At 39.5% G+C, this 22,848-nt stretch overlaps 1 protein-coding gene and 1 long non-coding RNA gene across 7 annotated transcripts in view; one reads left to right on the forward strand and one right to left on the reverse strand.

Moving 5' to 3' along the window:
* The window catches only part of LOC144300623 (uncharacterized), a 151,951-nt gene extending 143,594 nt beyond the window's left edge, over positions 1-8,357 (reverse strand). Inside the window, exon 1 of the long non-coding RNA XR_013367397.1 lies at positions 7,637-8,357. This is a non-coding gene — a long non-coding RNA (uncharacterized LOC144300623). The remainder of the gene's footprint in view (positions 1-7,636) is intronic.
* The window catches only part of BPNT2 (3'(2'), 5'-bisphosphate nucleotidase 2), a 38,758-nt gene continuing 23,552 nt past the window's right edge, over positions 7,643-22,848 (forward strand). Inside the window, exons 1-4 of one of the 6 annotated variants that reach the window (XM_077876893.1) lie at positions 8,420-8,682; positions 8,983-9,070; positions 9,365-9,508; positions 15,717-15,932. In XM_077876893.1, coding sequence (XP_077733019.1) covers positions 15,828-15,932 — 105 coding nt within the window. In that variant the 5' untranslated portion in view covers positions 8,420-8,682; positions 8,983-9,070; positions 9,365-9,508; positions 15,717-15,827. Of the gene's footprint in view, positions 8,299-8,419; positions 8,683-8,982; positions 9,071-9,364; positions 9,509-15,716; positions 15,933-22,848 lie in introns of those variants that run through there. The other 5 variants (XM_077876895.1, XM_077876897.1, XM_077876896.1 and 2 more) reach the window with 5 other exon arrangements.

The following is a 22,848-nucleotide window of genomic DNA, read 5'->3' on the forward strand; positions in this document are numbered from 1 at the left end:
TACAGAAATTGCATTTTGCTGGTCATTTCCTAATTGGCATTCTGAAGAGTCAGGAATCATTAAAATTTATCCATCTTGTGTCACTTATTAGGAGCTGGGCTCATGGTCTTTGTTGACTTGTTCCACATATATGATAGATAAATTTGGTTCATGTTTCCAAAGAGACAGCCCTGTTATTGACATCTCTCTGGAGCTAAAAGAGAGCCATCTGAGCTTAAAGACAAAGCGGCACACAGTTGAAATTAAACATAGTACACTCTACCTGCTACTCTTCTTCCTATTATCTTTTGGTTAGATTTTACTTAGATTGTTACCCTTATTGTATTACCCTATGGGAATAGGAAGAGATAAGAAGTAATGAACAAAGCTAAGGGAGGAATACTTGAAGGTGTACTGGTGATGTGATCGTGAGGGTTGTGTGTGAACAATGTACATTATAAACCACTTGTTGGGCATGTATCAAGTATTCTGAGTGCTGGGATATCAACCCAGGATAAGCTGTAGGTCTTGTCCACTAGGAGTTCACAGTTCAGTAGGGGAGGCAGCCGGGTCATCAGGCAATGATGAGATGATGGAATCAGGCAATGACAGGCAATGCTGTTGGTTACTGGAGCACAATCAAAGAGTGTGGGGTCCATTCATCCATCAGGGAAGCCTCCTGGAGACTGATGATATCCAGGCTTGAAAATCATAAAGAGTATAAAACCGGCAAATTTGTTTCTCAGGGTTGTTGACGGTAATAAGCAATTCATCAAGTAGGAATTGGGGACTATTTAAAATTAAGGGGTATCATACAGAAGCATGCCAAGAAGTGAGAAAAATTAAAAATGCAATCTGAATCAGATTATATGCAAATCTAAGGGTGATTCAATTGAATGTGAAAAGAGAGAAAGAGAGGGAGGCGGGAGAGAGAAAGAGAGAAAGAAAAAGAAAGACACAGAAAGAGAGACAGAGAGACCATACCATGCCATGCCATGGCGCAGGCACTGTAGCAGGGCCTGAAAATGCAAGCTCTGCATTTGAAAGGCTAATACTCTTGCTGCCTTCCCAAGAAGGGGTATGTTGCCTATATGTGGGCATTGTGTGGAAATCACACTGAATAGGAAGTGGAAGACCAGTGTGGTGATTTGGCTTTAGCTATAGGGGACCTTAGCCCACTCACCTACATAATCAAGAGATGGAGCAAAATGATCTTTCTAGTGTTTTAACCTCTAGAATTTTCTGATTTGATGTTTACCTGGCAGATGCTTGTAACTTTCTGCTGAGGCATAAGGATGTTAAGATGTTACTTGAAGCACTAATAGTTGGGTAATGATGACCGTATCTGCCCATGGCCCTCTGCAAAGGAAAGCAACATTATGCTATTCTTCAAGTGGCTACAGCTTTTGCTGTGTGTATGGATGACCAATGAATGTAACCCTGCATATCCTGTCTGGAATGACTGGACCAGAGCCAAAGGCACCCAGAAAGATTGTATGTGAGAAGTATACCATGACAAGTAACTTGGCATGAAACAAGGCCAGTATGAGTGACCTAATTGGAGCTTTTCTTTCTGGTATAAACAAAATGCATGGAAGAAACGTGGGTCACTGGAGCTGTGTCTGTATTCTATGTGACTATGAGTCAATCTTGAAGCGCTTCAGGATCTGCTGAATATTATCGCTGTAGAAGAACTGAGACACAGAATGAATCTAAGTTGCTGAGTATGTCCTCCGTTACTGCAAATATTCTTACATAAATGCTTTCCATCTAGAGCAATCTGGGTGTGTCTCATCTCTGCTAACTATGAACGTCCCAAGGCTAGGCAGGAAGCTCTAAGTGAGGCTCCTGGGTGAATACAGATGAGTAAGAGATTTCATTCTGCTAAAAGAATATGTGCTCCTGGAAAACTCTTTGTAGCATAATACAGTATTAGTAAGTTAATGCTGCAGAAAAATATATTTTCTATTTGCTTTGGGACTAAGGTGAAGAAATAAATTGGCAAAATTGGCTTTATAGTTAAATTGACAATGTGGGAATGTTGTCTGAGATTTCACTCTCCTTGCAGCTAACCAGTTAGCCAACCAGTTTCATGGATGCTGGCAAAAGACACGAGACTCTTGGCTCAGAGACAAGGCATTTGTGGCATTCAGAGTCAGCATTCACCCGTTTCTCAGGCCTCACTTCCAACAGAGTGACACTAAGGGGGTCCAGAGGAGCAGAACTTTGAGCTTAGGGACCTTGAAACTTTTATAATTGGTGGCAAGCCTGCTTGCCATTATCTTTATTTTAATGTGCAGGAAGCAAACTTGTCTTTTTCTCTGGAGGAAGACACTGTCTCTGTCTTTCAAGGCTGCTTGCTGTGCACACACCCTTGAAAGGACAGCATTTTTGAAAAGGGAGTCAGTGCTTCTTCGGAAAGACAAACAGAAACAGAGACTCACAGACAACTGTCTCCAAACAGTGACTCATTAATAGAATCATGAAATCAAGTTACAGGGTTTAAACACATAGAAGAGTATTTCATGTAGTAGGGTAAGCATTGTTTAGGGAAACTTTCCTTTAAAAATATTTTTTCCACCTTTTTTTCATTGGCAGTAAGTTTGAGACACATGGCTAGGATATTATTAAATACATTGAGTTCTTACATTCTGGGTGACATGACTTGGCTTGCATTAAACCCCAAACTGTGCAATAGCAACATGTATTATGTTGGGGTTCTTCTACAATATATCATAAACTTCATATTCTTTTTAAATATATTTTATTTATTTATTTGTGAGAGACACAGAAAGAGAGAGATAGAGACATAGGCACAGGGAGAAGCAGGATCCATGCAGGAAGCCCGATGTGGGACATGATCCCGGGACTCTGGGATCATGCCCTGAGGCAAAGGCAGATGCTCAACCACTGAGCCACTCAGGTGTCCCTAAACTTCATATTCTATGCCATAGACTACATATTCTAATCATGATCAGTAAACATACTCAAATGCTATTTTTGGAGACTAGGAAATTTTAGATACTCTATTGTGGAGTTTTTTTTTTTTTTTGAACGAAATGATGTTTTAAGACGGTAAATTTTACCTCAGGTTTCAGGTGGATAGCAGGCAAAATGTATAGTATGAACTTTGACTACTTAGAGAATAAAATAGAGGGTGGGAATATGTACATTATTAACTGAATTGATGCTTTGCCAAACATTGGCTTTAATAAGGAGCACACACAAAAATTAAATATTTGACATCTTAACAGCTCCAAAGCAAATATGTATTTCATCTGACTTGTATGCCTATAAAATGAAGGTTCTGGATAGACAAAATGGTTGTTGGGTTCCTTAGTGTATTTATTAAATTCAAGAGTTTTAAAAACACTTTATACAATAGATAAAATTTCCTTAAAACTAGGTTTTAAAAGTCCACTTTCATAAATATCTACTGAGTTCGTATATGCAAAAGGTCAGAAGAAAGAAAGATACGTAAAATACCTCACGTCATGTGGATTGCATGGATTAGAGTGATTACAATTTCAAAGGGTAGAAATTATGTGTTTTCTATTTTATATACCTACCACATTGCTTTTATTTAAAGTATGTGCTGTTATTATTGCTAAGATCAGAGTCATAGTAGAAGATTACAGTGCTAACACATTATTTTATATTAATTGAAAAAGTTACCCATTTAAATTGAGTATTTCTAAATCTTTGGGAAAATCAATTCTAAGACTGGATAGAGATCATGTTTTAGAAACAGACGTATGAAATCTTAACATATGAAAGCCATTGCCCAAGAATTGTATGATCTGCTAGAGAGAATTTTAATGGCAGCACCAAGCACCATATCACTGGATCTATCATTTATAGGAAGAACATACAAACAATACTCTTCTTGGAATATTTTAAATATGAAGAACTGCCATTAATTGTTTTCTCTTGCTTTCTCGGAAAAGTAGTAAAACCACTTTTCCCTAGGGTCCAGCTAGCCTGATCACTTAATTAATTTTGTTGTCCCCCTTAAATGCTCTTTTAAAAGAAAAAACATACAAGAAAACTAGCTGGTAGAAATTTCACACACACACACACACATACGTGTGCATGCTCACAGAATCTATAAGATAAACTTTGGGGTCAGGACTCATTCAGACAAATCAAAATATCCTCATCATTTAAGATATTAATACTTTTCTATAAATAGGTATTATTCACACCTAATGGGGAACATAAAGAAAGGTGGTATGGTATTGTACCAGCATATGGACTTTAAGGAGAGCGCCTTTGTCTGATATAACCAATATAGGAGTGGATTATAGATGTAAATATATAGATATATAATCATTTGTCTATCTTTTAATGTAAGGCAAAGGGTTTTCTTTGAGTATATTCATTAGCTACACTTTAGCCACATGAGTAATGCATTATCTAAAATGACCGGATGGTTTCCTTAAAGTCAAGCAATCTGATTTAAACATTTGAGCTTCTATGATTCTTTTTCTTCACACTGGGGTACAGTTTTTGCTCCAACATTTAAGTTGATGGTAATTTTAAAAAAAATATTTTATTTATTAGAGAGAGAGAGAGAATGAGCATGAGCAGGGGAAGGGGCAGAGGGAGAGGGAGATGTGGGGAACACAGTACCTAGAGATCATGACCTGAGCCAAAGGCAGACACTTAACGGAATCACCCAGTTGCCCCGTAATTTTTTTTTTAATTTTTATTTTTTTTATTTTTTTATTTTTTGTAATTTTTGTTTTTAACAGCTAACCCATATCAAATCATTCAAAGCTTTCAGTTTTATATTTATATTCATATTTGAGTGTTTTACATAATATTTAACTTATTTTTTAAAATAGTAACCACAATGGCAAAAGGAGGTTGGAATAAAAAAAACTGACTCTTAAGAAGTATTTAAAGTTCTAGTAGTGGGAGTGAGAGGGGACAGTGCTTCAAAAGGTGGCATTTACTAGGTGTAAACAAGCAGATAGTAGCAAGTAGAGTCTGCCAAGCCAGGTAAGCAGAAAGTAATTAAAAAACTTTCTACCATGTGTCAATTCTTTTTTTTTTTTTTTAAGATTTTTAAAAATTTATTCATGAGCGACAGAGAGGCATTGACAGAGGCAGAGGGAGAAGCAGGCTCCATGTGTGGAGCCCAATGTTGGACTTGATCCCGGGACTTAGGGATCAGGCCCTGAGCCAAAGGCAGACGCTCAACCACTGAGCCACCCAAGTGTCCCTACCATGTGTCAATTCTTGTTACTATTAGTGTTTATACTAATTATGAGCAGTTCTCATCTTCTTCAATACCAAAAAAAAAAAAAAAGTTATATTTGAAAGTCCAGTTTGCCTCATTTCCCAAACCTGTAATTTTGTATTTACTTTCATATAAGTTTTCATTAGTACATATGTATTCTTTTCCTTCTTTTCTTTTTGAGAGAGAGTGAGAGCCAGCAGGAGAGGCAGAGGGAGAGAGAATCTCTAGCAGACTCTGCACTGAGCAGGGAGCCTGACATATGGCTTGATTTCCTGACCCTGAGATCCTGATCCAAGTCAAAACCAAGAGTCAGATGCTTAACTGACTGCACCACCCAGGCCCCTCAGTATGTATGCATTCTTTAGAACCTGTACCAATTTGTTACTGGAAAAGCAAGTTTCTTGCAATCAAACGTTTGTGAAGGTTCTAAGACAACGTCTGTGCCCCACATGTAATTAATTACATTTTCTCTTCAACACACAGTTTATTTTAATAATTACATGTTATATTTTATCAGTATTTATTACCTATTCTCTATGGTCACCTGTACTAGGGCCCCTTTTGGAACTCACCCATTTGTTTCAGGGTATCTTTTCCTTCAATACTTTAATCCCTTCCCTGTAGTATAAATGGCCAGAGCTTTCAGTATCTCTCTGGGTGTCTCACTAGTGCTTTGTATAATGCCACAGTGAATGGGGCTGGAATCCTTTCTAATATCCTTGGAAAATATTATTCAGTTTATTTTATTAACCTCATCCATACTTTCTAATGATGCTTTTAATATTTTCACAACTACTCCCAAACCATAACTTTTACTGATCTCATAGTATAGTTTGAAGTGGCTCTGTTGAACTTGAGCCTTTCTACTTCTGCTGTGATCTTTATATTTATTTCTGGATTTGGTTGCCATAATTACCCTGTGACCTTCATTTTCAGATTTCTTTTGAAAGTGGCTTTGCTTAATTGTGAATTTGTTCCCAAAAGCTGTGAGAACAAAGCCACTTCTTTAAGATCTGGTGCTGTCAACACTCCAGAGACTGTTCTTTCATTGATTTGTATTTGTACTTGATTTTGTTCTGTGATTATTTTTAAGCTAGTTACAGATGGCTGCCAGGGAGACCAAGCAATCAATAGTCTTTGTTTATTGTATCTATATAACCATATGCAAATTCTACAGATGTTCTGAACTCTAAGGAGCTGGTGAAGGTCAGCCTGTCTCTAAGGACTTGCTTAGCAAAGGATGTTCAGAATCTATTCTGTATACTTGCAGTTTTTAAGGTCATTAATGTTTACTAAAGCCCATTTAAAACCAATGACTTTGGGCTATGAACTGTAAAATAGGCTGCATTTTAAGTTGAGTTTTATATAAATATTCCCACAGTTGAGAATGATCCTGCACATCTTAATATTCATTAAGCATAATAAATTTACTGCTGCTTATTGTAATACTTCTTAAAATTTAGTCAGTATTAACCATGACTGCTAAGGTAAGCGGCATAGTTGAAGGCAGTTATATCTGATCTGGTAGGGGCTTCTGCAAGCTCATTTGAAGGACCTATATCGACTCAAAGATTACGAATTCTAGATTCACTGGCCATTCTGTGATATTCTTTATATCAAGTGGGATTTCTCAGACCTTTCCTCTTCCATCTCAACCTCTGGGAGGAATGTTACGTGTAAAGAAAGTACCCTTGGAAGGGAGAGAAGCCCTGAGCGTTTCCCTTCCTTATGAAAGCCCAGAATCAAGCCATGTTTCTCACCTGCATAAAGGATGATTTATTCTGGCTGAAGATATAGGGGAAAACCTCTACCAACATACAGGTATAAAGGCACACACGTTTATTTAACCATAGAGAGATCAACACGATAGAGAGCCAAGTAAAATTCTCCAGTACCGGCCACTGCCCACCTCTCCCAGGGCGGAGAAGCGATTTAAAGCTACAGGCTCTGTCTCCACGAACGCCGGAGAAAAACACATGCACATTTGTTTGGAAATGGCTTGCAATTTCCTCCGTTCCTCAATAATCTGGGAGTGATGCAAAGTCTAGACTGCAAAATAAAGGCTAAACTTTATGTCAGCCGCACATCTTTGTTCAAAGAGGGATTTAACTTAAATCGTACACAGGGCAGGTCGGCACCTCCCCGGCGCGGAGAGCAGCAAACTCGCACGCAGAGGCCACCCCGAAGCCCGGCACCGAGAGGAGGCGGGGCGGTCCCGCGGCTCCGCAGCCCCCGCCTCCAGGGTGGCCCCGCCTCCAGGGTGGCCCCGCCTCCAGGGTGGCCCCGCCTCCAGGGTGGCCCCGCCTCCAGGGTGGCCCCGCCTCCAGGGTGGCCCCGCCTCCAGGGTGGCCCCGCCTCCAGGGTGGCCCCGCCCCCGGCGGCCCCGCCCCCTCGCGTAACCCGGATACACACCCACGCTCCCCTTTCACCTCGCCGCCGTGGGCTAACGTGGAAGCCGGAGCCGCTGACCGGCTGAGGAGCGCCGAGCGCGCTTGCCCGGGGCAGTTGGCGCGCGGCAGTGCGGCGGGGGGGGGCTCGTCGGCGCGGCTCGGCCTCGCCCGGGGGGGAGCGATGGGGCGCGCGGGCGCCGGCGAGCGGACGCCGGTGTAGGAGGCGCGGCGCCCGGCCCGGGAGCGCGGGGAGGCCTGTGAGGGCCGCCGCCCGGAGCCCCGGCCTCCCGCGCCATGGCCCCGATGGGCATCCGCCTGTCCCCGCTAGGGGTGGCCGTGTTCTGCCTGCTGGGGCTCGGCGTGCTCTACCACCTGTACTCGGGCTTCCTGGCCGGCCGCTTCAGCCTCTTCGGCCTGGGCGGCGAGCCGGGCGGCGGCGGGGCGGCGGGGCCGGCGGCCGCGGCCGACGGGGGCACCGTGGACCTGCGCGAGATGCTGGCCGTGTCGGTGCTGGCGGCCGTTCGCGGCGGCGACGAAGTGCGGCGCGTCCGCGAGAGCAACGTCCTCCACGAGAAGTCCAAGGGGAAGACGCGCGAGGGAGCCGAGGACAAGATGACGAGCGGGGACGTGCTGTCCAACCGCAAGATGTTCTACCTGCTCAAGACCGCCTTCCCCAGCGTGCAGGTGGGTGCCCGGGCGCTGCGGGCCGCGGCCCGGCTCGCGGACGCGGAGGTTGAGACGCGCGCGGCAGCGTGGGCGCGGCGCGTGGGGGCGTTGGCGGGGCGGACGCGGCCGGCGGAGTGACCCCGAGCCCTGGCCCTTGTGGCCCCTCCGGGCTGTGTGTCGGCGCTTCGCCTGGGAGCTGGAGCCCTGCGTTCTGGGGGGGCCTTGGAGTCCAGGCTGTGGCAGCGAGCCCCGTTCCCTTCGGCAGGCCCTTGTCTAAACCGAAGGGGCCCGCTAGCCCTCCTTGCTGCAGTTGCCGGGAGGGTCGGGACTGCACCACACGCGTTTTCTGCCAGACTCAACTCACCAGGAGCCGATGGAGGCCCGAACTGCGGAAGTCTTGTCGTGCAGCTCTTCTTATGCCGGGCCCTGGGGGGGGGGGGGGGGACGGGGTATGCTCATGCTTTACTTTAGCTGTAGAGTGACCTCTTGATGGCATGCTTTTGGGGGGCCCTTCAGAAAAGTGTGTGGAAGTGTATTTCCCAGCCACTTCATTTGAGCCATCTATCCCGTATTTTCTGCAGAGAATAAGAATTGAACATTTGCCTTTTATTTGGGCAGGTTTCTGGGAGAAGGAATTGACATTTTCTTAGATAAGTCCAGAATTTTTGAATTTGTTATTGATACTCTTTGAATTTATTTTAGTGGCGTTACTGTCAAATGAATAAAACTTTAAAAACGTATTGTGATTGCAGAGGAAGAGCTTAACATGGCATGGCAGTGCTTTGTAAGTGTACGTGTTAACTCACCTCACAGATCTTAGCTACTGGGGAAAAAAAAAAATGTTTCCAGTGGAATTCTATTACTTAGATAAACAGTGAAATCTGAACCCCAGCTGCTTTGAAAGGTATCTGACCTTTTACTGTTGTTCTTGGAACACTTAGGAGCATACTATTGTAGAATTTACTTATCTTGTGTAACCCTCCCTCTGGTCTGTCATATTATTGCTTTGATTCTCTTTTTTCCTCTTTCTGCCATTTTTGCTTACTTCTTTTTTTCTTTCCTTTAAAAAAAATTTTTTTTGCAGGAGGAAGGAACATCGGATTCATATCATGAGCTGCTGGCAACCAGATGTTAATTGACACGAGAATTCTCAAAACACTGAACACTTTTCTTTTGCCCTACTCTGCTTTATCATCACAAATAATGTTTCTTTCGTGTTTACGTAAATGTAAGATGTGCTTCTAAAACATTTTCTTTCTCCAAAACACCCGTTCTTAAGAGTTGTGGAAGAAACAGTTTCAGAGAAGTTGATGTAGTATAGTTACAACAGTAGAAATGGTAACCATTTCTTGAGTGTATTTTAGGCACCCAGATATTGGACACACAGGACTTCATTTGATCGCCATGGCAACTTTAAGAAGTAAATTTTATTTATGCCAGTTTACAGATGGGAAACTTGAGGCTTGTGACACTCCAGAGTTTATATGAATGATCTAATTCTTCATTTTAGCCAGCTCTTTAGGAGGCTACTTAAAGTTTACAGTATAATTTCCTGGGGAAAACATAAAATTGTGGAAGGTTAAAAGCAGTTATAGTAAAATATATCAAACAGAGTTGAATTTCTTGTTTTAAAGATAAAGATAAAAATACTCTTAAGTACCAAAAACATGGAAGTGTGTGAATGTGTGTTCACATGTGAACTCCACCCCACCCCTACCAAACCTTTTGTTCTGGGTAACTTCCACAGGATTCTGCATTTGTTTTCTCACTTACTAGCGAACGCTAATAGCTGAATAGCTGCCGAGGGTGGTGAGCTGTATTTTATTAAACGTAAAAGCTAGGCTTTCAGAATTGCAGATGTTGAAGGCTCTGCCTTTATGTAAAATAAATAAAATAACTTTTTTTCTTGTGACTGTTTAAATGTTTACATGTAGATCTTTATTGTTGGACTTTGTCTGGAATAGAGGAGGTTATGTTCATTTATACAGTGTCAGAGTAGGGTGGTGTCATGTTGAGCCGCCTCCTTTTATCAATTTGTTGTTATACTAGAGGCCAGATATTGTCATTTAAGTAGAAACTCAGCCCTGGATTCTTCCTGTCTTGTCCCCCAGCACCCAGAATACAGTTTTAGCTGTCTGGTTGTTTTTGAAGTGTCACCTGGATTTTTTTGGTAAGGAGTTTAAGTCAAATCCCACTCCATTTACTTCTTTATGGAAAGTTAGCATTGAGAAGCCACAGATACTTCTTTTATTCTGGTGCCCAGGGCAAGTAAAGAAAAGGTCTTCTATTTTGTCCCACAATTTTCGTGTCTAGAATCAGAGTCTTGAGCTCTCCTGATGTTTACTTCTCAGTACAGGGATATACTAGGTGTATATCTCTATACATTCTGGAGTACTCAAATGGGAGTGGTTTTGCCCTCAAGGGACATTAGGCAAAGTCTGGAGATTTTTGCTTGTCACAACTGGGGGTGGAATGCTATTGGCATCTATTAGGTAGATTGTAAATGGCCCACAAATGCACAGGACAGCTTCCCATAACAGAGAATGATCCTGTTTTCATTTGGTGCCCTGGTTGAGAAGCCCTACTCTGCAAAACTGAGTGTTGTCCTAGGAAAACTCAGATTTGGCTAAAATCCCTGGATTTCCTTTTGTCTTCAGCCTTTCTTAGGTTAGGGATCTGTGGAGAGTGCTCAGGGCAGTCTTCCTCCTCTTCCTAAACACTCTGCCTATGCTTGATTTTGTTATAGGAGAGTGATAGTAACTATAGTCATTTGTATAATACTGTCTTTAATTATATCCTCTGAATAGTGATGAAGGCTGAAATAGGTTTTTTGGAGTGGATTTCGAGCCGCAGAACAGACAAACTCAAATTTATACTTTTAGTGTAACATACAGGGAACTCTAAATCGTGAGAGGCTCTTGTCCTCGACTTCACTTGTTCAAAATTTTTTACTTTGAAAATGATTCATTATATTTGAAGTTAAATCATGGTACTCCAGGCTGGTAGGAGTCTTGAGTCTATGCCTCCCTTGACCCCTAAGATGGGAGTTAAAGCTCTTCTCTCAACAGGAGTGTTCATTGGAAAAGTTTGAGAAGTCCTAATATAGTGCTAGGAACACTTATCTGGATATCTTGTCCAGCAACCCACCTATGTGATCCTGACTGGTCATTTTACTTCTTTGAGCTATAGTTTCCTTTTCTGTAAAATCTAGATAACTAGTAATTTGATTATTAGTGCAGACATAAGCATCGGAGACAGAAAACGAGGTTGAAAGGAGTTGGCCCATTTGAAGTGGTAGTATAGTAAATTCAAGTGTCCTGGTGAATCTGAATCCGATGCACAATGGGGGAAATTACTGTGGAAGAAATTAGGAATGTAAGCAGGGGCTGGATCATATGACAAGCTCAAAGAGTTTTGGACCTGATCTTTAGCTTAATCCTAAAGTACTAAAGAAGACCAGATTTATCTGACTTTTCTTGAAGCCTGCAGTATGCCATACTTTGGGCTCTGGGCATTTGGAGGTGGATGAGACCAGTTAGGAGTATGCTAAAATAGGCTGTGCAAGAGATGAGGACCAGAACTCAGGCAGTGGGAAAGTTATACTCAGCTTGGTTTATTAGCTAACATTTATTTAGCTTTCAGTAAGTAGCAAGCCCTGAATTAAGCTTTTAAGCTTTTTATTAATATTATTATTGTACACTTGACAACAGCATAAGTGCTATTGCCTCCATTCTGTAGATAAAGAAATTGAAGCCTGGAGAGGCTAAATAATTTACCAACGTTAAGACAGCTAGAAAATAATTTTAGGGGATGCCTGGGTGGCTCAGTAGTTAAGCATCTGCCTTCGGCCCAGGGCATGATCCTGGAGTCCTAGGATCGAGTCCCGTATCGGGCTCCCTGCATGGAGCCTGCTTCTGTCTCTGCCTGTGTATCTGCCTCTCACTCTCTCCGTGTCTGTCATGAATAAATAAATAAAATCTTAAAAAAAATAATTTTAGGCTTGCAGAGAGATAATTACTTAATGGTCTGAGAATCCTCATAGGTCTGTTTAATTCTGCGTATAAAGCAGTATAGGAGGTGTAACCACAGTGTACTTTTAACTAGCGTACAGTATTTTGAATGATTGGAAGGCCTTAGGATTGATGCTTGGAGAATAGTTTGGAGGAAGTTAACCAGTTAGGAGGTTTTTTTTTTTTTTTTATAATTATTTTTTATTGGTATTCAATTTGCCAACTTACAGAATAACACCCAGTGCTCATCCCGTCAAGTGCCCCCCTCAGTGCCCATCACCCATTCACCCCCACCCCCCGCCCTCCTCCCCTTCCACCACCCCTAGTTCGTTTCCCAGAGTTAGGAGTCTTTCATGTTCTGTCTCCCTTTCTGATATTTCCCACACATTTCTTCTCCCTTCCCTATATTCCCTTTCACTATTATTTATATTCCCCAAATGAATGAGAACACATAATGTTTGTCCTTCTAGGAGGTTTTTTCAAGAGAGAGATGATACATTTTAAATTGGGGGTGTGTTTTTTAGAGAAAGTAGAATTGGAAAGAGATGAGAGAATTTTTAAGGCTGTTACAGAGATTACCCCTCTATATCTGACATTCACAATTGGTGTTTTGCTGGAGGTGAAGAAGAGTGAGGGATACGTGTCTGGGGAGGGGGGGCGCAGATTATGAATGCTATCTTAGACTTAACAAAGTTAGAGTTGCCTTTGATATGGCCAAGGGGACATGTTATAGGGGTATTTGAATATATGGGTCTGAAGCTCTGAAGAGACCTCTGAATTGGAAATAGGAATTTATGACTCATCGTTGCAATATTATTTGAAACCTATTGTGGACAGTATTTCTTTCTTTTTTTTTTTTAAATATTTTTTTAAAAAATTTTTTATGATAGTCACAGAGAGAGAGAGAGAGGCAGAGACACAGGCAGAGGGAGAAGCAGGCTCCATGCACCGGGAGCCCGATGTGGGATACGATCCCGGGTCTCCAGGATCGCGCCCTGGGCCAAAGGCAGGCGCCAAACCGCTGCGCCACCCAGGGATCCCTGGACAGTATTTCTTATAGAAAGAGTATAGTGTGAAAGGGGAAGATAAAGTGTCTAAGGCCAAGGATAACAAAGATTGAAAATAATCATTTAATAATAATAGCAGCTACCCTTTATTAAGTGCTGACTCTGTGTTAGCACTATGCTAGGCTTGTTTGTTTTACCTATTTTATTTCATTAATTCATCCAGAAAACTCAGTAAGAAGATATATTTATCATCTACTTTTAGCAGCTCAGAGAGATTAGCTTAGATAAGTCACATTCCCAATAAATTGAGAAGCTAGCAATGATAGAACGTACTCTTAATAATGGTTCTGTATGGTAAATGGTGATTGGTGAACTTTGAGAGCTTGCTTGGTGGCTTAATGGAAAGGGAGCAACATTGAAAAAGATAGGAGGGGGAAATGGAGATAGTAAAGACAAGGCTTTCAAGAAATCGGACTTCTAGGGAGCATGGCTGTGGTCTAACATGGGACTAAGAGAAGTTTCTGTGGAATTTTGATTTTTTTGGTCTTGTTTTTAAGATGGAAGACACTACAGCATGTTCAATTATAGGTACATATGTGAAAGATATTTATAGGTACATAGTAAAACACTTCTGTAAAGGTGGAAGAAGACACGTAGAGCCATGTTTATCCATTTAGAAAATTGTTATTGAACGCCTACTGTGTGATAGGCGCAGTGCAAGGCAGTATATCTGAAAACTTTTTATGATAGTATGATCTATGGAGAAATGCAGTACTTGGTACCTTCTTAAGGCATTAACCAAAAGCTTCTTCAACCCCAAAGTAACCGAACTTCATATGGATAGTATTAATTGTGTTTGGAGTCTTGATTTCCTATTCCTCAATTCCTGTTGAGGACTGAGGCAGATAGGCAGTAGCAACGAGGGTGGGAGAGTGGATTGAACTGAAATGGTTGGGGAAAGAGATGAAAGTACATTGGCAAAGAATAATGTTGTCAATGTAGAAGTATTTATTCAACACCTACTGTGCCAGGCACTGGTATAGGCAGTGGGATGTGGCAATAGTCTGAAGGAAATTGTGTCTTTAAATTTCTAAAACTTACATTCTGTTGTGTCAGGATAGATGGTACAACATGTGAACAAATAAACTGATTTTAGATACTGATAAGGTTTTTGAAGAAGAAAAATGAGACCATGTCAGAAGAGTGAGTGGAGGTTTCTGCTTTGGCTATGATAGTCAGGGCAGACCTTTGTGTAGCACTGTCATTTGAACTGAGATCTGAATGATAAGAAGCCAACCATCATGCAGAGATTTGGGAAAAGTGTATTTGAGCAGAAGAGTACAGTAAAAAGGCCCTGAGGTCAACGGGCCAGAAAAGACAAGTCTGGAGTGTAGTAAATAAGGGTGCAAATAGAGAAAGGTTCCTGGGACCAGATCATCCAGGCCTTACTTGGTAGGTGATGACAAAGAGGCTGGATTTTATCTCTGTGTAATGAGAAGCCATTGGCAGGTTTTAAGCAGGCAGTGACAATAGTATGATTTAGAAAGACGGCAGGTTGCTGGGTTGCAAAGGGAAGCTTCATAAAGGCAATAATTATGTCCATTTTGTTCATTATTTTATCCCAGTGCCCCGAACGGTTTAGAATGTGGTCATTAATAGTTGTTGAATGAGTGAATGGATCAGTGAATGAATTATAGGAGGCAAAAATAAAGGCTATTTTAGAAATCCAAGTGAGAGATAGATGTTTAAATCAAGATTTGCTTGGTATACCTAGTTTTATGCATTTAGAATTGGGAGATAGAATTTCTAGGACTTAGGACTGGTGAAATGTGGAGAAGAATTGAGATTTACTGATTTGATCTTGCCAGCTGTTTATAAGGCTGTTTCCAATGGTGTGGATAGTGGATTCTTTCAGTTTGTAGATGTGTAATGGTAGTGGCAAATTACAAATAGCATTTATTGCAAAAGTAGATGAGGACATTGTGCTGATGTTCTTATTCTCTTGCTCCATTTGTTTCTTCCTCACCTGACTCTCAGTGAAGATGTTTTCGGATACAGTTCTGTAATTTGTTAGGTCATACTACATTGAAAGGATATGGAGAAGCTGAGTTGTTAAATTTTAGGGAAAAATCTTAATTATAAAAGCACAGTAGTAATTGCTACCCAGATTTGGCACTGCCATTTTTGTAAACTATATGGGTTTGTAATTTGTAAACTACTTTGTAGCTTCTGGGAATCGCATCTGTTGTTTTTTAAATTTATTCTCTGGTATTTACATGGTGTTTACTCTTTCACTCATTCATCTGACATAGCCTAGCATTGTATTACTATTAAGTGCATGGGCTCTAAAGCCAAAATACTTTAAAGTGATGTCTGCAAGATGATAGAATAGGAGTTCTCTATTGTCATTCCCTCACAGGACATTGATTTTGGTAGTCATTCACAGACAAGAGCTCCTTTATAGGAGTCTGGGAGTCTCGTGGAGAAGTTAGAGAAAAAAAAAAAAAGAATTTTGGGAAGAGATGCATTGATGAGAGTTGAGGAACATTTTCACTTTGCTTGCATTACCCCTCCATCAAGATCAGTGCCTGAAGAGACCCCTGGATCCTGCAGTTTCACCCACAGGAGTGTGCAAGTGAGTATGTGGCTTTCCCAGCCAAGCAGGACACTGCTCAAGAAACCCACTTCTGTCTCTTAACACCTACATTACTGAAGTGATCCGTAAGGCTGAGGGGTTGGGAGCACAGAGGCTATGGGAGCACATAAACCAGGGCTCAAAACTCCAAAAGGATGCTACTTACCTCATAGACACTCATCAGGAAGGCTGCCCAAGAGCCACTGGATGCCTCACCCTCAGATCGCCTCAACTGGCTCAGTCACCCCCAACACTCTATGTGTCTTGCCCAAACACACCCTACTGACCCATGTTAGTGCATGCTCCTGTAGATGGTGAGACTAAGCCTTTGCAAATGGCTAGCAAATAAGTTCAGAAAACCACCATAACCGAGGAATTGGTAAAAGGCTCATAAACTTATGCATTTCAGGGTACCACCCTAGAGAAAACAAATGGGAGGCATCTGGCGTGGCATTAATGGGATTGAGATAAAGCACAACAAAATTAAGGAAATAAGCATTGCCAAAGGAACATAATTTCCTAATAACTGATCTTCCCCCCTGCAAAATGGAGATCTTCAAATTGCCTATCGAAGAATTCAAAATAATTGTTTTAAGGAAGCTCAGTGAGCTTAAGAGAACACAAACAACTCAGAGAAATCAAGAAAACAATACATGAACAAAGGGAGAGATACAACAAAGAGAAGTTTAAAAACACAAATTTTAGAAATTTTAGAGCTGAAGAATACAAAATGAAAATGCAGTAGAACAAATCTACTTGATCAAGCAGAAGAAAGAGTCTGTGAACTCAGAAACAGATGATTTGAAATCATCCGGTCAACGGAGAAAAAATAAATAAAATGAGTGTATGCATTATGGGGCACCATCAAATGTAACTATTTACATTTTGGGAGTTCCAGCTAAAGAGAAAAGGGCAGAAAGTTCATTTAAAGGAATAGTGGTTGAAAACTTAACAAATCAGGGGGAGATATAGGGACATCCAGGAAGGTGAAGCCCATAGGCCCATAAATTCAACTCCAAGAGGATTTAATTGAGATATATTTTTTAAAAACTATCCAAAATCAAAGACAGAATTTTGAAAGCAGCAAGAGAAAAGAAACTCCTCTGATATAAGGGAACCCCTGTAAAGCTATCAGCAAATATTTCATCAGAAACCCTACAGGCCAGGAGAGAATAGGATGACATGTTCAGAGTTCTGAGGAAAAAACAACAACAACAAACCCAACCCTTCCAACCAAGAATACGTTAACTTGCAGCATTCTCCTTCAGAAATGTAGAATAAAGACTTTGCCAGACAAATAAATGCATCACTACTAAACCTGCCTTACAAGATATGTTAAAGGAAATTCTTTAAGCTGAAATGAAAGGATGCTAAATAGTAATATGAAAACAGAGTATAAAATTCACTGGTAAGTGTATAGGGAAATTCAGAATATTCCAATAGTGTGTAAATCATTTAATGAATATAAAAGTTAAAGGACAAAACACTTTTTAAAAAAGTGTTTTTAACACTATAGCTACAAAAATTTGTTTATGGATACAGAATATAAAAAGATGTAACATCAAAATCATGAAATGTTGTGGAGGGAGTAAAGAAGGAAGAGTTTATATGCTATCAAAGTTAAGTTGTTATCAACTTAAAATAGACCATTATAACTATAAGATATTTTATGTAAGTCTCATGATAATTACAAAGCAAAAACCTCTGATAGACATAGACAAAGGATACCACCATGGAAAATCATTGAATCACAGAGGAAGAAAGCAAGAGAGTAAGAAAGGAACAAAGAAGCTACAAAAAAGCCAGGAAACAGTAACAAGGTGGAACTAATAAGTCCATAGTTAACTAATAATTGAAATGTAGGTGAACTAAATTTTCCAATCAAAAAACAGAGTAGGTGGGATGCCTAGGTGGCTCAGTGGTTGAGTATCTGCCTATGGATCAAGGTGTGATCTCAGGGTCCTGGGATCAAGTTCCACGTTGGGCTCCCTTTTGAGGAGCCTGCTTTATCTTGTCTCTCTCATGAATAAATACATAAATTCTTTAAAGAAAACCCAAAAAACAGAATAGGTGAACGGATTAAAAAAAAAAAAGACTCTATGCTACCTGTAAGAAAAATACTTAATTTTTGCAGACACACATAGGATCAGAGTGAAGGGATGGAAAAAATATTCCATGCAAAGGGAAACCCGAAAGAGAACAGGGTAGCTATACTACTATCAGACAAAGTAGACTTTAAGTAAAAAAGAAGGGACAAAGAAGGTACTATGTAATGATAAAAGGGTCAATTCATCTAAATGATATAACAGTTGTAAACACCTATGCACCCAAAGTCAGAGCACTAAATTTATTAATCAAATATTATAATCTGAGGACAGAAACAGATAGCAATGCAATAATAGTAAAGACTTCAATACCTCACTTTCACCAATGGATAGATCAATTTAACAGATCACTAATAAATAAATACTTCAAACTGATACAAGTGTCATATATATACAAATCATTTCATCCAACAATAAGAGAATACACATTCTTCTCAAGCTCCTATGGAATACTCTTAGGGTAGATCCCATGTAAGGCCAGAAAACAAGTCTTAACAAATTGAAGATTAAAAATCATATCACAGGTCTTTTTTTTGACCAGAGTGGTATAAAACTAGAAGCAACAATAGGACAAAAGCTGGAAGATGCACAAATATGTGGAAATTAAACAATATACCCTTGAACAACCAATACATCTTAGAAGAAACTGAAAGGGAAATGAAAAAAAAATGTTGAAATTAACAAAAATGGGGGTGCCTGGGTGGCTTAGTTGGTTAAGCATCCAATTCTTTATTTTGGCTCAGGTCATAATCTGAGGGTCCAGGGATTTGAGTCCTGTGTTCAGTGTGGAGCATGCTTAAGATTCTCCCCTCTCCCTTGGCCACCTCCCCCTCTCCCCGTCTTTAAAAATAATTAACTAATTTACAAAAATAAAAGTACAGCATGCCAAAACTTATGGGATGTAGCAAAGGTTCTGTGAAATTTATAATGATAAATGCTTACATTGAGAAAAAAGAAAGATCTCAGATAACCTAATTTATACCTTAAGGAACTAGAAAAAGAGCAAACTAAGCTCAAAGTTAGCAGAAGGAATGTAATAACAAAGGTCAGAGCAGAAATAGTCACTAGAAAAGCAATTGAAAATACCAACTAAGAGCTGTTCTTTTTTGAAAAGATAAGATTGACAAACCTTTAGCTAGTCAAAGATGAAAGGATTCAAATATATAAATTCAGGAATGAAATCATAAATGTTACACCTGATACTGCAAAATACAAATGATCACTAGAGACTACTTATGAACAACTATAGGCCAATAAATTGGATAACCTAGAAGGGATTAATTCTTAGAAACATACAACCTACCAAGACTGAATCATGAAGAAATCAAGTACCTGAACAGACCTGTAAAAAGATTGAATCATTAATCAGACTTCCCAGTAAAGAAAATCCCAGAGCTAGATATCTTCACTTGTCAGTTCTATCAAACATTTAAGGAAAATTAATACCAATCCTTTTCCGGATGCCTGGGTGGCTCAGTGGTTGAGCATCTGCCTTCAGCCCCAGGGCATGATCCTGGAGTCCCTGGATTGAGTCCCACATCAGGCTCCCTGCATGGAGTCTGCTTCTCTCTCTGCCTGTGTGTCTGCCTCTCTCTCTGTGTCTCTCATGAATAAATAAATAAATAAAATCTTTAAGAAAAAAGTACCAATCGTTTTCAAATTCTTCCCCCAAATGGAAGAAGATGGAAGACTTCCAAACTCACTTTATGAAGCCAGCATTACCCTGATACAAAAGCAATGCAGGGACACTATAAGAAAAGAAAAATCTGGGCCATTCCTCATGAACATACATGCAAAAATCCTCACAAAATATTACCAAACTGAATTCATTAGACATTTAAAGAACCAAACACCATGATCAAGTGGGATTTATCCCTGGGATGAAGGATGGTTTCCATATATGCAATTTGATCAATGTGATATACCAACAGAATGATAGATAAAAATCATTTGATTACTACCTCAGTATAAAAATGTAAACACAAAAAGCATTTGACAAAATTCAATAATTTTTCATGATAAAAACTCTCAACATAATAGGCATAGAAGGAATATACCTCAACATAATAAAGGCCATATATGACAAGCCCACAGCTACCCATTCATGAAAATCTAAAAGCTTTCCTTCTAACATCAGGAAAACAAGGATACCCACTCTTAGCATTTCCACTCAACCCAGTCTGGAAGTCCTAGACAGAGCAGTTAGGTAGGTAAAAGAAATAAAATGCATCCAAATCAGAAAGGAAGAAGTAAAATTGTGTGCAGATGTCATGATTTTATACATAGAAAACTCTAAAATTTTTAACAAAATACTATTAGAATAATAATAACTAAAGTTGTAGGATACAAAGTCAACAAAAATCATTGTTATTTCTACGTATTAATAACAATAAATATGAACTATTTGAAAGGGGAATTAAGAAAACAATTCCATTTAAAATAGGACCAAAAACAATAAAATATTTAGGAATAAATTTAACCAAGGAGGTGTAAAATCTGTGTACTGAAAACTTAAGTCAGTGATGAAAATAATTGAAGAAGACACAAATAAATGGAAGGGTGTTACATGTCTTGGATTAGAAGAATTAGTATTGTTAAATTGCCTATGTTGCCCAAAGTAATCTACACATTTAGTGTAATCTCTGTCAAAATTCCAATGGCATTTTTCAAAGAAACAATAAATAATCCAAAATTAACATGGAACTACAAAAGACTCAAATAGCTTGGGTGCCTGGGTGGCCCAGTCAGTTAAGTGTCTGTCTTTGGCTCAGGTCATGATCTTGGTCAGGTCCTGGGATAGAGTGCTGCATCTGGCTCCCTGCTCAGTGGGGAGTCGTCGTCTTCCTTTCCCTCTACCCCTCCCCCTCGTGCTCTCTCAAATAAATAGATAAATAAATAAATAAAATCTTAGAAGATAAAATGACCCAAGTAGCTGAAGGAATTTTAAGCAAGGGGGACAAACTAGAGGCATCATATTTCCTGATTAAGAATATTAAAAAGCTATAGTAATCAGAACTATGATGGTGGCATAAAACATACACGTAGACCAAAGGAATAGAATATAGAAGTAAATCCACATGTACATATTTAATCTTTAGCAAGACATCAAGAACATACCACAAGGAAAAGAGTTCCTCAGTAGAGGTGCTGGGAAAACTGGTTCTCTATATGCAAAAGAATAAAACTCTATCCCTATCTTATACCACTCAGCAGAAACTAATTCAAAATGCACAAAAGATTTAAATGTAACCCATGAAACCATAAAGCTCAATACTGGTCTTAGCAATGATTTTTTGGAAAAGACACTAAAAGTACAGAAATGAAAAGTAAAAATAAGGGCACCTGGGTGGTTTAGTTGGTCAAAGCATCTGACTCTTGATTTTGGCTCATGTCATGATCTCAGGGTTGTGAGATTGAGCCCCGCCTAATGTGGAACCTGCTTAAAATTTTCTCTGCCTGTTGCCCCACCCTCTAAAAAGAAGCAAAAATAAGTAAAAAAAAAAAAAAAAAAAAATCAAATTAAAAAGCTTCTGCATAGCAAAGGAAACCGCTAAAGGAAAAGGCAACCTATGGAATGACAAAATATTTTTAATCTATGTATCTGATGAGGGGCTAATATCTAAATTGTATAGGGAATTCATTCAATTCAATAACAAAATAATAAGTAATCCAATTAAAAATGGGCAAATAACCTGAATATACATTTTTCGAAAGAAGACCTACAGATGACTATCAGTTATAGGAAGGGGTGTTCAACATCGCTAGTCAGGGAAATACAAATCAAAACTACAATTGAGGTATTATCTCACCTGTTATGGTTATTATTAAACAGACAAGAGGTAAATATTATTAGCACATGGAGAGAGAACTTTTGGTGGGAATGTAAATTGGTATAGCCATTATGAAAAGCAGTATGGAGGTTCCTCAAAAAATTCAAAATAGAAGTACCGTATGATCCCACAGTCCCACTTCTGTATATATATTTAAATGAAATTAGTATCTAGAGATACTCGCAACTCACATCATGTTCATTATGGGAATAGTCACAATATCCAAATATGGAAATGATGGTTAAGTATCTGTTAGTAAATGAATGAATAAAGAAAAAGAGTGTGTGTGTGTATACACACACACACACACACACACACAGGAACGTTATTCTGCCATTAAGAAGAAGGAAATCCTGCCACATGGGACATCATGGATGAACCTGGAGGACATTATTACTAATAAGTGAGATAAGCCACACAGAGAAAGTATTGCATGGTATCACTAATATGTGGAATCTAAAAAAAAAAAAAAAAGTCGAGCTCATAGAAACTGTGACTTAGAAACCGTGACTAGGTCCAATCACTAGAATGGTGATTGCCACACTAGGGAATTAGTGAATAGGGGAGATGTCAGTCTAACAGTATAAACTTTTAGTTACAACTAAGATGAACAAATTCTGAGCATCAAATTTATAGGAAGATGATTATAGTTAATAATATTGTACCATATACTTGAAATTTGCTTCAAGAATAGATCTTAAGCATCTCACCACAAAAAGAAAAAAGTAAATAGGTGATAGATGCATCATTAATTAACTTGATTTTGGTAATCATTTTACAGCATATACACATAACAAAGTATTACCCTGTACACTTAAGTGTATGTATGTATGTATGTATGTATGGCTTTCTTAGTGAATCTTGGGGGAAAAGCCAGATAAGTTACCAGTGTCATAGTCTTTATTCTAGCATTAAACAGTAAATCTTGATATCTGGTAAGGAAGGTCATCCCACCATAATAATTCTTTTTTTTCCCTCTCT

This window comes from Canis aureus, chromosome 28 (genome assembly GCF_053574225.1).
Source record: "Canis aureus isolate CA01 chromosome 28, VMU_Caureus_v.1.0, whole genome shotgun sequence".
NCBI classification, from domain to species: domain Eukaryota; kingdom Metazoa; phylum Chordata; class Mammalia; order Carnivora; family Canidae; genus Canis; species Canis aureus.